Here is a 13,027-nt window from a genome sequence, read left to right on the forward strand (position 1 = left end):
CTCGAGGTTTTTGTATTTCGGGTGCATATATATTATAAACTTATTCAGAATCGTGTAATAAAATTATTTTTTATGATTGTAGTATAATGTAACATTGAAACAGTGAAAGAAAATGATGTTTTTCTTTTAATAATAAATACAGAGGAATTTGCTTGTTTGTTACATTCATTTATATCCAAGGTTTTTTGGATAACAAACACGTTGCTAACACTATTATTCTTTTATGTTAATTTCTTTTGTAGTATTAAAAATAATATATTCACTAATAGGTTGTTTGATTCCGTTTTAAAACCTCAGAACCTAGTTAGCTTTGAGAGTGAGAGTCATAAAAGAAATAGCAGCTCGTTAAATGATTTGATTAAAAACATGGGTAAAAAGAACCGTGACAGTAATAATCATAATAACAAGGAAAATGGAAAAAACGACAATGAAAGTGATTACTTGGAAGATTCTATCGGTGTAATGGGTATCTGGCAAATATACGTTTGCGTTGTAGCAGCGTCAACTAGATTTATAGGTATGGGAAACATGTCAATAATAGTGTTTCTAACACCAATAACAGATTTTATTTGCATTGAATTCGAAGAAAATACAAATATAACAGCTGAAAAAATGGTCTGCTATAATAATTGTGTGAAATATGAGTATAAATCCGTCTCCATGGACCAAACTATTGTAACCGAATTCGATTTGATCTGTGAAAGAGAATGGATGGCGAGTTTTGCTCAATCTGTTATAATGTTTGGGCTTGTTATCGGAGTATCACTTTTTGGTTGGATATCTGACAGGTAAAAAAAGTATTTAATTTTAAAAATATGTACTAATTGACGTTAACATATTATTTCATTGTAACGAAGACATCTAACATTTTAAGGTTCGGACGACGCGTCGCTCTTTTGTCATCCACAATTCTCAACATAATTTCTATGGTGTCCTCGGCATTTTCTCCAGATTATTGGATCTATAACGGGCTAAGGTTGATTATGGGAATTGCGTCTGGTGGATCTATTATAGTATGTGTGCCATACGTAATAGAAATTTGCAGTAAAAAATATAGAGAAATAGCTGGAGCTCTCATAACTTTACCCGACGGTCTGTCAGAATTATCTTTAGCCTTATTTGCTTATTATTTTCCTACATGGAAATCTCTTACACTCGGATTCAGTTCTGTGTCCGTGATAATTCTGTTGCTAGTTCTCACTCTGCCAGAATCTCCAAGATGGCTGGTTTGTAACGGGAGAACAGAAGAAGCAATTTCTACCATTATGAAGGCTGCTGAATGGTAATGTATTTTTTGAAAATAATAAAATTTTTGTATTAATGATGTTACAAATTACAATATCGTAATGTCTTTTTTTGCAGGAATAAACTAGAAACAGATCATGTCAGAGACACAGTAAATAAGAGTGTTGGAGCCATAGTTCAAAAAATTAACACTGATGTATCCGCATCATATTTCGATTTATTTAAGAAACGTCTAGGAACAGTTACCTGGTGCACAATATTTATTTGGGCCGTTGTTGGTACTAATTATTTCGGTTTATATCAATACATGACATTTTTGGGAACTACTGTTCACACGACCGTGGTAATGTTAGCATTGCTTCAGGTAAAATATTTTTTTTGCTTTTTTCTTATATACATGCATATGCGTCTATAAATAATAATTAAATACTGTTTTATTTCAGTTTCCACTCTGTGTGTTTGAGGTATTATTGACAAAACACTTCAGTAGAAAAGCAACCCTGATTGGTGTTCTGGTAGCATGTGGAGTTCCAATGCTTATTCTCATTTTTACTCCTAAAAACCATTGGGTTACTAGTACCTTAGGGGTCATAGGATTTTCTGCATGTTATATCGCCTTTGGTGTAATATACGTTTATCATGGAGAATTATATCCCACTTGCCTAAGAAGTATGGCTTATGGAATAACGTCGGGTACAAATAAAGTGGGTGCAATGGCGTCCCCTTTTATAGCTCGAATTTCACCATCTTGGATTCCGTCATCAATATTTGCATCACTATCATTTCTAGCAGCCGCCTTTTGTTTTCTGCTGCCTGAAACCAAGGGAAGTAATTTAAAGGACACTGTGGATTAAAATCAAGTAATATTTTTTGTACGAAAAATTATTCGAAAAATCTTTGTTTAATAATGTTATTGTTATTTTAATTTATTGTTAGTTGATAATTATATATCGAGAAATCTTTTGCCAATTTATTAAATTCTTTGTTATAAACATATTACAAAACGATACAATCGATATTGTCGATTTCACAAATCTATCCGATTATCTAACCATACTTATCTTCGAAAGAAGAAAGAAGTCTTTCTTTGTACATTTGTTGTCAGCTGCAGAAAAACACTTTTGCAAATTTTTACAGCATTCCATATTTTTTGATAAGAACCCGTAAGTTTACGGCAAACTGTGAGACGTCGATGAACAAAATAGAAAGAGAAATCTGGTGCGTCAATCCGTCAAGTGCAATAATATCTAGTTCTGAGAAAATCTTAGCTATACGTTACACGCCATTGTTGAACCTGCACGTGTATAATAAAAATGTATTTACGAGAAAGCTAGGCGCCATAACATAGCAATTATATATAACAGTTGTGCGCAAAATATTATAATTTTACTACTCTAAAAGACGTTTACGAGTTAAGTGCCCACAAATTATATTCATTAATAGGTTTTGTTATTTGTAAATCAAAAATATCGTACGATAATATTTAATAATAATTTATTTGTTATTTACATAGGACCACAATAACTTTTCACACTATATTTACTTCAAATTATCTGAAGTTGATTAGTACATAAGTTCTATTTACATGTGACAATTTTAAGTATTCTGTATACTAATATCAACCTATCATAATTGTTCAAGATAATAATACTTGTTCTTGAAAAATAAACATTATTTATGGGGTGAAAAATCTTGTTACATTCAAAGTGTCAATTGATAAGTGGAACCAAGTAATGGGGGTTATCTGCTAATTCCTTATCTTAAAGTAGGCGGGCATTACTAAAGAAATATTGACCGAGATAAAAACAATCATCACAAGCATGTACTGACAAATTTACGATGACATTTATAGTTATGATTTATAACGCATGTTTACTAATAATTGCGACATTTTAGTTGTGTTATGAACCGGGATTTGTCTCTATCGTCTTTCGAATTAATGAGAGTATTCGTTGTAAACTTTTTATTTATTACACAACCAAACCCAATTTTGTATACATCTACAGACTGTAGATGCTTTTGACAGTATGCATGTAAGTTTTACATTGAGGATTGCCACTGTTATAATTATATGATTTCGTAACAGATTTAGATTCAAGATGTGTATCAAGAATTACATCGCTTGTAGTCGGTAGATAATTTTTAATAGAGCCGGGATCATTTAGTGGAATATATAACTGTTAATAGTCTATGTTACGTACGCGCAACATATTAAAAAATAAATGAACATCGCCAGGGAAATATAAATGTATGGATAAAATATCATATAACGGGAGACGTTGCTGACTCTGACCTATATGTAATTCTTATTATAATATACATATATGTAAGTGTCGTAGTTTCCCTGGAACCTCTGATTGCTACTCAATACAATTACTATAGCTATATCGAAATATATGTTTGTGTGTATAGTTAATATATAATGAAATCTATAGAACATAAACCGCTTCGCATTATCTTATACCAGCTCAAGTGGTTCTGAAAACTGCAAACGGACTTAGCTCATTGACTTTATAGTTCCCAATCTATACGTCATGTAAATTGACGTCTGGGGAGCGGCGCGGTGCGTTTGATGCTGTGTCAAGCGACTAAGTGGTTAAAATGAGTGAATTAGAACGCTCGATGGCTTATCTTGTTCTGTTTTTGTTAACTTTCTCAGGACTCGTCATGACTTATGCGTTGTCTAATGGAAGTCGTCTCGGTGAAAGTGAAAACAGTTAATTAAAACCAATATCTGACAACTATAGTTTTGATCAGTGACCCTTTTGATTTGCATGACAAAATCATCTTCATCCTTTTGACAAAATACACTAGATTATAGATAGATAAGTCATTATTGAGTTAGTACCAAATCTTACCTACTACTTACCAGAATACCAACAAATTATAAAATGTGTGTATTTGTCCCTTAGATACTTCGACTCGATAGTTTTTGAATCCATATTCGAGATCCTATCTCCATTTTGATAAAGCTTTCTAAATGCAATTGTCTTGAACAGCCTTGGATCAGAGCCCTGTAATATTGCTGCTGCAATCTGGATCTTTTAAGGCTCATAAAGTCCTAGTTCGTGATCCGCGGGATCGAGACTGGTAATTTGTATCAATAACCTGTTATTTGGCGCAGTTTTATAAACGGTACCGAACAAAGAAGGCCTCGTTTGGTATTGACTGGGGGGAGCAAAAAGTTTGACAGCATACGGTTAAGTGTTCTTCAATTATATATTGATTAGATACTTTTGGCTATGTATGATATCATTATTTATGAATTATAATTATGGCTTACGAAATTTTGGAAGTAATTTTATTTTTGTTGTTTATTGCATTTATTTGAGATTTTTTATAATAATACATATAGTCTTATTGTTAGAAAAGCGTCGTGTGGATCAGCTAATGCTATTGGATTTCGTTTCATGGACCATTAGCGTCTCTTTTTATTTTATAGTAATCCTATTTACTCTTCTGAAATTATTTAAACTCAATAGTTCCTGAATTGACAACGATAGTTCTTTGTATAGCATTTATATTAAAATGGTTGTTTCCTTATGTGTTGTTTAAAAACAATTTAAGTTACGTATAATATATGTTTTAGTATGTCATTCAATGTTATCCTTTTTGTGCACATTGTTCGACGTCTTAATGTACCTAATTATATTATAATGTTGGTAGTATGCGGTGACCGCACAAGTCGCCGGAAATGGTGTGTGTTAGGTGGCGTCGCTCGACTTCGAAGTATTTACGTGATAGTGAATGATTAGGTATGTGACATGGGGTTTAAGCGATCCTTTAACGATATATTAATAATAACATATCATTTCTTTATCGAGCTCTATTATTTTAATTTATGGTTTATAATAATAAATACTATTCAACGAATATAAGAATTTTGTAATTATTGAAACAAATGATAAAATTATATACAAAACTACTCATCTCTAATAGTTGTCTCTTTAAAATGTAAATTCAAGTCATGAACCGAAACCTGCTATAATAAATTTTCGAGGTGCTTTATAAGGACGCCAGCGTCTGTGGGTGATGCAAAAAACAATTATAGTTTAAATTCTGGAAGGCGCTCACCGTCGGTGGTCTAAACATATTGTTATTCAGGTCGCCTTGGAGATGTTTGTCGTTGACGATTTATAAGGACGTAGTCGATTAAACAAATATTGTTTGTTAATGATTTAACCTTCTTTTAGAGGTTCCTAACCGTCCCTTAAGGGTGAAGCTGCATTCTGTTCTTCGGTCCATATTTTGTAGTTATATATATGCAGATACAGAATAAACAAACGAGTCGTTACGTAACACGGTTCAAATATCGGAGGTTATCTCTTGTTCTTGTAGTGATAAAAGTTTCGTATGATTACAACGCCACCACTAATCCGACCGTTCCTATTCATGGAGCCACTCTCAATGACCGTAGAGTTGTAGACGACGTCCGGTGGATCCCCGGGTATCATCGACCCGGCCTTTTAATGTCGGACATGTTCGGAATACTCTGTGTGATTGTCAAACATTAAGGTTAATTGACGTGTTTATAGAAACATGAAGAATACATCGCTATTATATATCCCTGACTCTGCGTGTCTTCATGAGTTTATTTCTTTTAATCTTTGGTTTTCTGTTTTACTAACAGTTTTAAATGCTGTATCGTATTTTTAACCTCCGATGCAAAAAGAGGGTTATTGTAAGTTTGACGTCGATGTCTGTACGTGTATTTGTCTGTGACATCATAGCTCTAAAACGAACTATTTTTGCTTTTATTTAATTCCAAAGCCAGTTTCCCTAAGGTGGTTCCTACCTATGTTCGGTTAAAGGCGTTCCAGAGGTATAAGAGTATAGACTATTTTTAAGAAAAGATAGGCATTTCTGCCAGTTCTGGCGTATGATTATTCCTTTAAGAGTAAAATCTGTTCAGTTGTAATAATCGTTAAATGACAATTAATGAGTAGTGATCTTTTTTTAAACCAATAAAATTTATTTATATAAATGCCGTTAATAATCCATTCGTTTCGAGATACCGAGTAGTTATATTATTAAAAAAAAATTAGTAATGTTTCTGTGTCAAACGTTAACAGGTTCAAATAATACCATAACGAAAATTTACTTAAATTATAAATACTTTTGTTCTGAAATAGATTATTTAACAGTAGCTTCCTGTATGTAATCCTCTGTAATCGGGTTTGATCCCAATTAAATCACGTGCATAATTTGGGTGCTGTATTATGTTAAGTTTACGAGTTAAGTCCGTACGGACAGTTGTAAACGTCATTCATGTCTAGCGTTGAGTTTCAATGTTTTACGATATTTTTATGAACCGATGGTAATTTGGTCGTCATATATCAAAAAGTTTAGTTTCTTTTAGGCAATTTTTTTAAATATTTTTTTTTAATTAATAAAATTCCATCAAATGTGTCGATCGAAATCATAATAAAATACATAATAAGAGTTAACTACTCGTATTCAAAAGCTTAAAACAATGATACAATTTCTACTTTAATGTTAAAGTTGTTCTTGGCACACATATCATATAAATAGTTCCATAATAATGCAGAACACAGTGAAGAGTTATTAACCCAAAACTATAATATTCAGCACAATTTATTTTATTGCTATATAAAAGTTAAATGATTGCTCTCTCGTTTCTATCGCTGCGTTGTTTGACATTTCATAACGGATAGTTTTATGAGCTATAAAATATTAATTACGTGTGTTTTCGTATTTAATTTTACGACTGGGGAAATATACAACGGCCTTTATTACAAAGTTTGTGTATTAAGTGGGCTAAGCTATTATGTGATCGAATTAAACAACTGAATAATATGTGTGCCGCGTTATCTAAAACGAATACTCATGGAGGAGACTATAGCATATTTTTCTAATAACAAGCAATGCTGATTAATATTTGTTTTGTAAAGTTTTCGCATGTAAATTAATAAGATTATATCGACAAAATGTTGCATGAAATTACTCTCACACAAGAATGATGTAGGTGATCGACGGTGTTCATAAAAGCATTGTTTAATAAACCTTTTGTTATATTGTTATATGTGATATCGAAATAAAATCAATAAACATCTTAAACCAGTGTAGACATGCCTTTAGCGGAAAGTTGTCACACTTGGATGTCGGACGTGTTTGTATAATTTTCCCATTCAATGATGTGAAATCGCATCTCGATGTTTCACATCAAACATAGTATTCATTTTCTTGTTAATTTATAGAGTAGCTGGTGACGTCTCTATCAATCATTCAGTAAAATACAATAATACGAGGAAAAGTCGGCTAAAATGATAGCGGACGACGTATATTTTGATCACGTTTGAGATTCTACAGCAAATTTTATCATTCTTGATTATATTAACACTTAATAGTGTCATAAACATTTGTATATATTGAAGCCAATAAATTAAACATTCGTCCACAAGCGATTTCCAAAATATAAAAACAATAAAACGATCGATGCGTCGCACATAAAGTAGAATTAGCATATAAAGCACAACCATGACGAAAATCACTTTATTTATGGGCCACGGGTCTAAAACTACAATGAGGATGCGGTATAAATGTATAAACAAGAGATTAAGGTGCGCGCGCGCAGCCCCGTTTATATGTTTATTTATTTGCGGCCAATAAGGCCTACATTCAAATAGTTCATTAGGCAAAGCGAAGACATATCGAGCCCTTTATATGCGGACACCGTTTGTATACTTTATTTAACTGCTTCATGTTGAAAACGTTTGGACACACGGCTGAATACTTTGACGAGACTACGAAATTCATTGTACTTTATTTATTTATAAACAAAACTAGTAATGCATGGCGTTATTAAAAAAAGTAACAATGATATACAAACTTACGGAAGCCAGTCATCTAACTATTTTTGAACATTTTTTAAAAATGTATTCTATGCAAAAATCTCTGATTTCATAAAAAAATTAACAATCTTTTTTTTTTGGTTTCTTTTACTATACACGTCCAGTGTTAAGCGGTAACCGTTTACAATATGTTATGTATTTTTAAGCGCGGTATGTTAAGGTTGTCAGTTCGCAAATCATTGCGTGACGTGGATATATACGAGCATCTCGCAATGGGAACGGAAAATTACACTAGTATAATGCTACGGCTTCGACCGCCTCGGAAATATATTATGTTTAACGTCCTACTGTGTACGAATAGTTATTTATGTTAAATGGTAATGAAGGATGCGGGTTCGACTCTTGAATGTCTGTGGTTATAACTAATGTCAAACAATAATAAGTTGCATGTATATTGATGGTGGCATAACCCGGAGGAGTCTAAGTGAAATTATGTTTTCTGATTTATTTTCCACTACTACTATGTAATAACTTTCGATCTGTGAACAAGACAAGGCAACAATATAAAGAAGGCATTTTCAGTTTGATGTCTAAGTGTTATGCTGACAAGCGCATTATATTGGAGAAACGTACAGGCAATTAATTATTATTATATAATTAGGTTATATCTTTGCTGTTGTAACTGACATATAATATTTTACGTTGTTTATTAATGTATATACTTTTAAATGCTATATGAGTTTTTCGCGTGTACTCGTTTTAAGGAAACTATGTTTCTGGGATAGTAAAAAAGAGTTGTATCCAAAAACAAATATTTTCGTTTCAGTATACTGAAGAGAACTTAAAAATACCTGTTGTTCAATGTCTGTAACGTTAAGCGGGGGTTGTGAAGTAACCAATAGTCACTAGAGAGATGAGAGACCGCTAAATATAAGAAAAGCGTTAATTTTTTTTTTTGAAAACACGTTATTGCGTTTTATAGAGCATTTCTGCAATCTTTTTTTATATTATTAATTTTTAGTGTAGATTATTAATTAAATAATAGATGGTAACTTTTTAATAATTTTTGATGCACTTAAATTTTTATCGTTTATTTTTATAATAGTTGGTCGATTTTATTATTGGTTTTGTGAAATAACAAATTCGTTGCTGTGGACCTCGCTCTACCCGACGTATCCCGTCACACGCTGAAAGTCAGATGTGCTATTTAGTCTTATTTGCCTTATTAAATATTAATTACGCTTATGATATTTAAATATGTGCAATATTAAATTGTACATTTCTAATATTAACATATAGAAGACAAAGGAATGGTTTTATTATAGGTCAATATAAATCTTAAGTGCTAGGATTTATAAAAGTAGTGGCTATTGTTAATAAAATTAAAGAAAAAAAATATTTTAATAATATGTCCAGGAAAGTTTTGATCAACTAGCTGAGTATCGATTAACTTCATCTATTAAAAACCTTTCTTGTTAAATAAATACAATAAATGTAAGGTTCAGGATGTCATTAACTTTTTTTGTAAATAATTAGGTATATTTATCAGTCGCGTATAAAATATAAAACAAAATTTTGATCCACAAAATTGTAATGAAACAATGGAAATTGAATAGTACTTTTTCCTTGATCAATTCCATGGCTAGATTCTATTGCGTGTTTGTATTGGATTTTATCTTTTTTCAAAATTATCTTTTTAAAAATCAAAGGAATAAATAAAGTCAAGTAAATCTTTTGTGATATTTAAAGATTTTATCATTTTTAAGGAGCTCTTTTGTGGCCGTTTATCACAACGCGCATGTTTCTCTTGTATTTTGCTTTTTTTTTTCCTCAATACCTTAATGTCGTTCGATAACTTTCGGTCGTGTACGGTGTATCGCTCGTCACTAGTGATGTGACGATGGCGTTAAAAATAATGTCGATAAATCGAGTCGGAGATCAAAGCGCGAACAAATCAGGAGCGAAATATGGATGTGAGAAACATCCATTGGATATGACGATTAAATTATTTTTTAAAGTTGTTCTAAAAAAACGAAAAATAAAATTAAAATCATAAAATATTGATTATTGCAAAAGAATAACATTCAAGTTGCAACCGTATACATACTTCAGTTAATTTACACATATAAGCGGTTAGAATAACTCAAGACCATTAACATTATAATAATGCTCAATTAAATAAAGATATGTGTAAAAAAAACAGTTTTTTAATTTATGTTACAGCTCGCAACATAACATAAATATCAATCCACAAAGATAATGCTAATTACAGAAAGCATCAAATCTGCATATTTCTTACATTACCTTAAGTTATACCTCATCCTTGTTATAAATATAACTAATTAATGTTTTTTATAGGCATAGTTAAATACACTTCAAGATAATGTATACTTCTGTATTAATTTATGTTTGTTTTTATTATTCAGTTAGATATATTAATAGCATCTATACGAAATATTTGTTTTATTAAATTTTATTTCTAGAAGTTGGTTACTGGTTATTGGATGTATTCAAATGTCATGTTTCAAGTGTACAAGGTTGAAACTTAAAAAGATTTAGTTTCGTATTTCTATGAGATAAATAAGTAATCAACTTAAATATGAAAGCACATCGCCGACATTTAAAGATATGTTTATCCAGGTCCGATTAAATCCACACTAATGAATACCGCATCCAAACCTTCGTATGTCACGTAACATCGTGATTTACTCTGTCGGAGGCGCGGGAGTGTGAGGAAGGGAGGGGGGAACACTCGACTAATAAAAAACACCCCGACGCCCTCCTGACTGATGCGACAATTAATTTAATCCCATTTCTCTGCGTCTTCCGCCGTCAGGGTTGTCGGAGGTGAGAAGGATCAAGGAGATTGGCCTCAAACATCTTCTTAACAATATTCTTTATAACGTACAACGAATGTAAATCATAAAACAGAGGTATTTATCGCCGGTTATTTAAAGATATCAAACATAGTAATAAATATACCTATAAAGTACATAACGCCTACTATAAAACAAACGATACTATTATATGTATGTAATGATCTTTACTGGCATCATTTAATATATGTGTCGGCAGCTCGATGTTATTTGATTTAATCTGTGTTCGTCGGTGTTTTGTTAGCCGCAGCCCTGAGAGTCGCGCGAAGCAGACATCAACGCGGCAGGCGGCTATTAAACAAGACTAATTGAGCGATAAATTTCAGACGGGAGACGGAATAAAAACGAGAGAGAAAAATCCTAGATGAAGGAATATTGAAAGCGGCCCGGGAATTGATTACTGTCAATTATAGACGCCACTCCATGTCGAGGCCAGATGCTTGTTAGGCTACCGGCACATCGGCTAGACTGTGCTCGAAACGTCTAAGCTGAGAACTATAATAAGTGGTACGGCTAAATCGTTTACTATAAATAGCTAGGCTGGTTCTTCAACTTAAGCTAACTTAAGCTAATTTACTGCGTTTTATGTTTTAATTATTTATTTATTCAGTCAATGCAGTTAAAAGAAATGGTATGTGGAAAATTATCTAAATATAATAAATTTAAGAGCTCCGAGAGATACAAAAAGGTTAAAAGCTTCAGACCGAATCTAAAATACATCAAATGGCAGCAGACATGTTTAATGCTATCCATTAAATTATATTATCAACGAAAAACGATGAAATATTAATGTATGCTCCATACATTAAATGATTTTAACACACGATTGATGCATTTATTATGAAATAGTCTGTTTTTATATCACATATCAATAATATTATTATATAAAACTATATATTGAAATCTTCGTATTATATCATGTACAAAATATTTACACCAAAGTTAAAATTCAGTAAAAAAAAACGGAATCGTGAAATTGAGTTTCCTCTTAATTTCATGTAAATAAAGTCTTCAAAAGAGATTTCATAAATCCGATAATATTGTAAATAACCCGGGAACAAAAAATATATCGAAGAATGTTATATAAATATAAACATATTTTAGCAATGATTCTATATCAACAGCTTTTTATAGACGCATTGTGCGATACAATGGCTCCAATATTTTTTATTTGAACATGACTGATTGCACATTGTTCAGCCGAACTGAACATAAACAGTAAGCGGTGAAATATATCATCCGTTCGAGCACACAATATTCGTTAGTACATTGCCGGTTCTGTTACAATACTCTCCGGTGAGCGTTTATCGAAACTGGTAATGTACGCGTGCTGTTTTACTGTGATCGTCGTATGAAACATGTAGCTTACATTTATGTCCGGGAGCCGTGTCGATTAATAACATTTACAAGATGAAAGCCGTCGGGATGTTAGTTGCGCTCCAGAAATAAAAGGCAGCTTTATTCGACAACTCAGCTGGGGAAATTCGGGTGACTATGATGACACAATATTGAAGACTGACAACTGACAACTGTCACTACGCCCGCTGTCAAAGAAAATCACGACTCGATTCTTATAACATCGCCTGTCGATGTTTTGATATACATATATTAAGTTCAATTTTGTTTCGATAATAGAAGGAGTTATTGAAAGCATCTTGTGTTATATTCCATTGTGTTTATATTGCGTACGACACGTGAACCTACAAATCATTGTTACATCTGTAACAGTTTTCTATCGCCCACTTCCTGTTTCATATTTATTAACCAACGAACATCGGTCCAACGAGCACAATACAACAAAACAAGCAATTTGTCACACTCACAATAAATCCTAAATTATAATTGGATGAATAGTTTTCCGTCGACATTAATAATCATGGTGACTGAACCACGTGAAATATACTGTGTGCGGCTAATAGGTGGGACGAGCGTTAAGGAGGGCATAAATTAGTGATGTTGTGACGTCGATGCTCTCCGACCATCTGTTTATCGATATGTCACCCCGCTAGGGAATTATACGGAGTGGATTTAATACAGTTATATGAAAAATTTATTATGATGATAATAAAAATAAATTTCATATATTTTAAAATT

General features: G+C 32.2%; 1 protein-coding gene across 1 annotated transcript; it reads left to right on the forward strand.

The window, feature by feature from the left end:
* The first annotated feature begins 324 nt into the window (after nt 1-324).
* LOC116767016 (solute carrier family 22 member 13-like) lies at nt 325-2,705 on the forward strand. Its single transcript, XM_032657158.2, has 4 exons — nt 325-788; nt 875-1,282; nt 1,363-1,609; nt 1,689-2,705. Exons 1-4 carry the CDS (start codon nt 367-369, stop codon nt 2,097-2,099), a joined length of 1,488 nt encoding a protein of 495 aa, XP_032513049.2. The 5' UTR covers nt 325-366; the 3' UTR covers nt 2,100-2,705.
* The last annotated feature ends 10,322 nt before the right edge of the window (nt 2,706-13,027 follow it).

Source organism: Danaus plexippus, chromosome 10, assembly GCF_018135715.1.
Source record: "Danaus plexippus chromosome 10, MEX_DaPlex, whole genome shotgun sequence".
NCBI lineage: Eukaryota > Metazoa > Arthropoda > Insecta > Lepidoptera > Nymphalidae > Danaus > Danaus plexippus.

Coding starts and splice junctions, on each gene's coding strand:
- LOC116767016 (XM_032657158.2), top strand. CDS start 367: ATGGGTAAAAAGAACCGTGACAGTAATAATCATAATAACAAGGAAAAT. Junction 789..874: donor TTTGGTTGGATATCTGACAG/GTAAAAAAAGTA, acceptor TAACATTTTAAG/GTTCGGACGACGCGTCGCTC. Junction 1,610..1,688: donor TAATGTTAGCATTGCTTCAG/GTAAAATATTTT, acceptor GTTTTATTTCAG/TTTCCACTCTGTGTGTTTGA.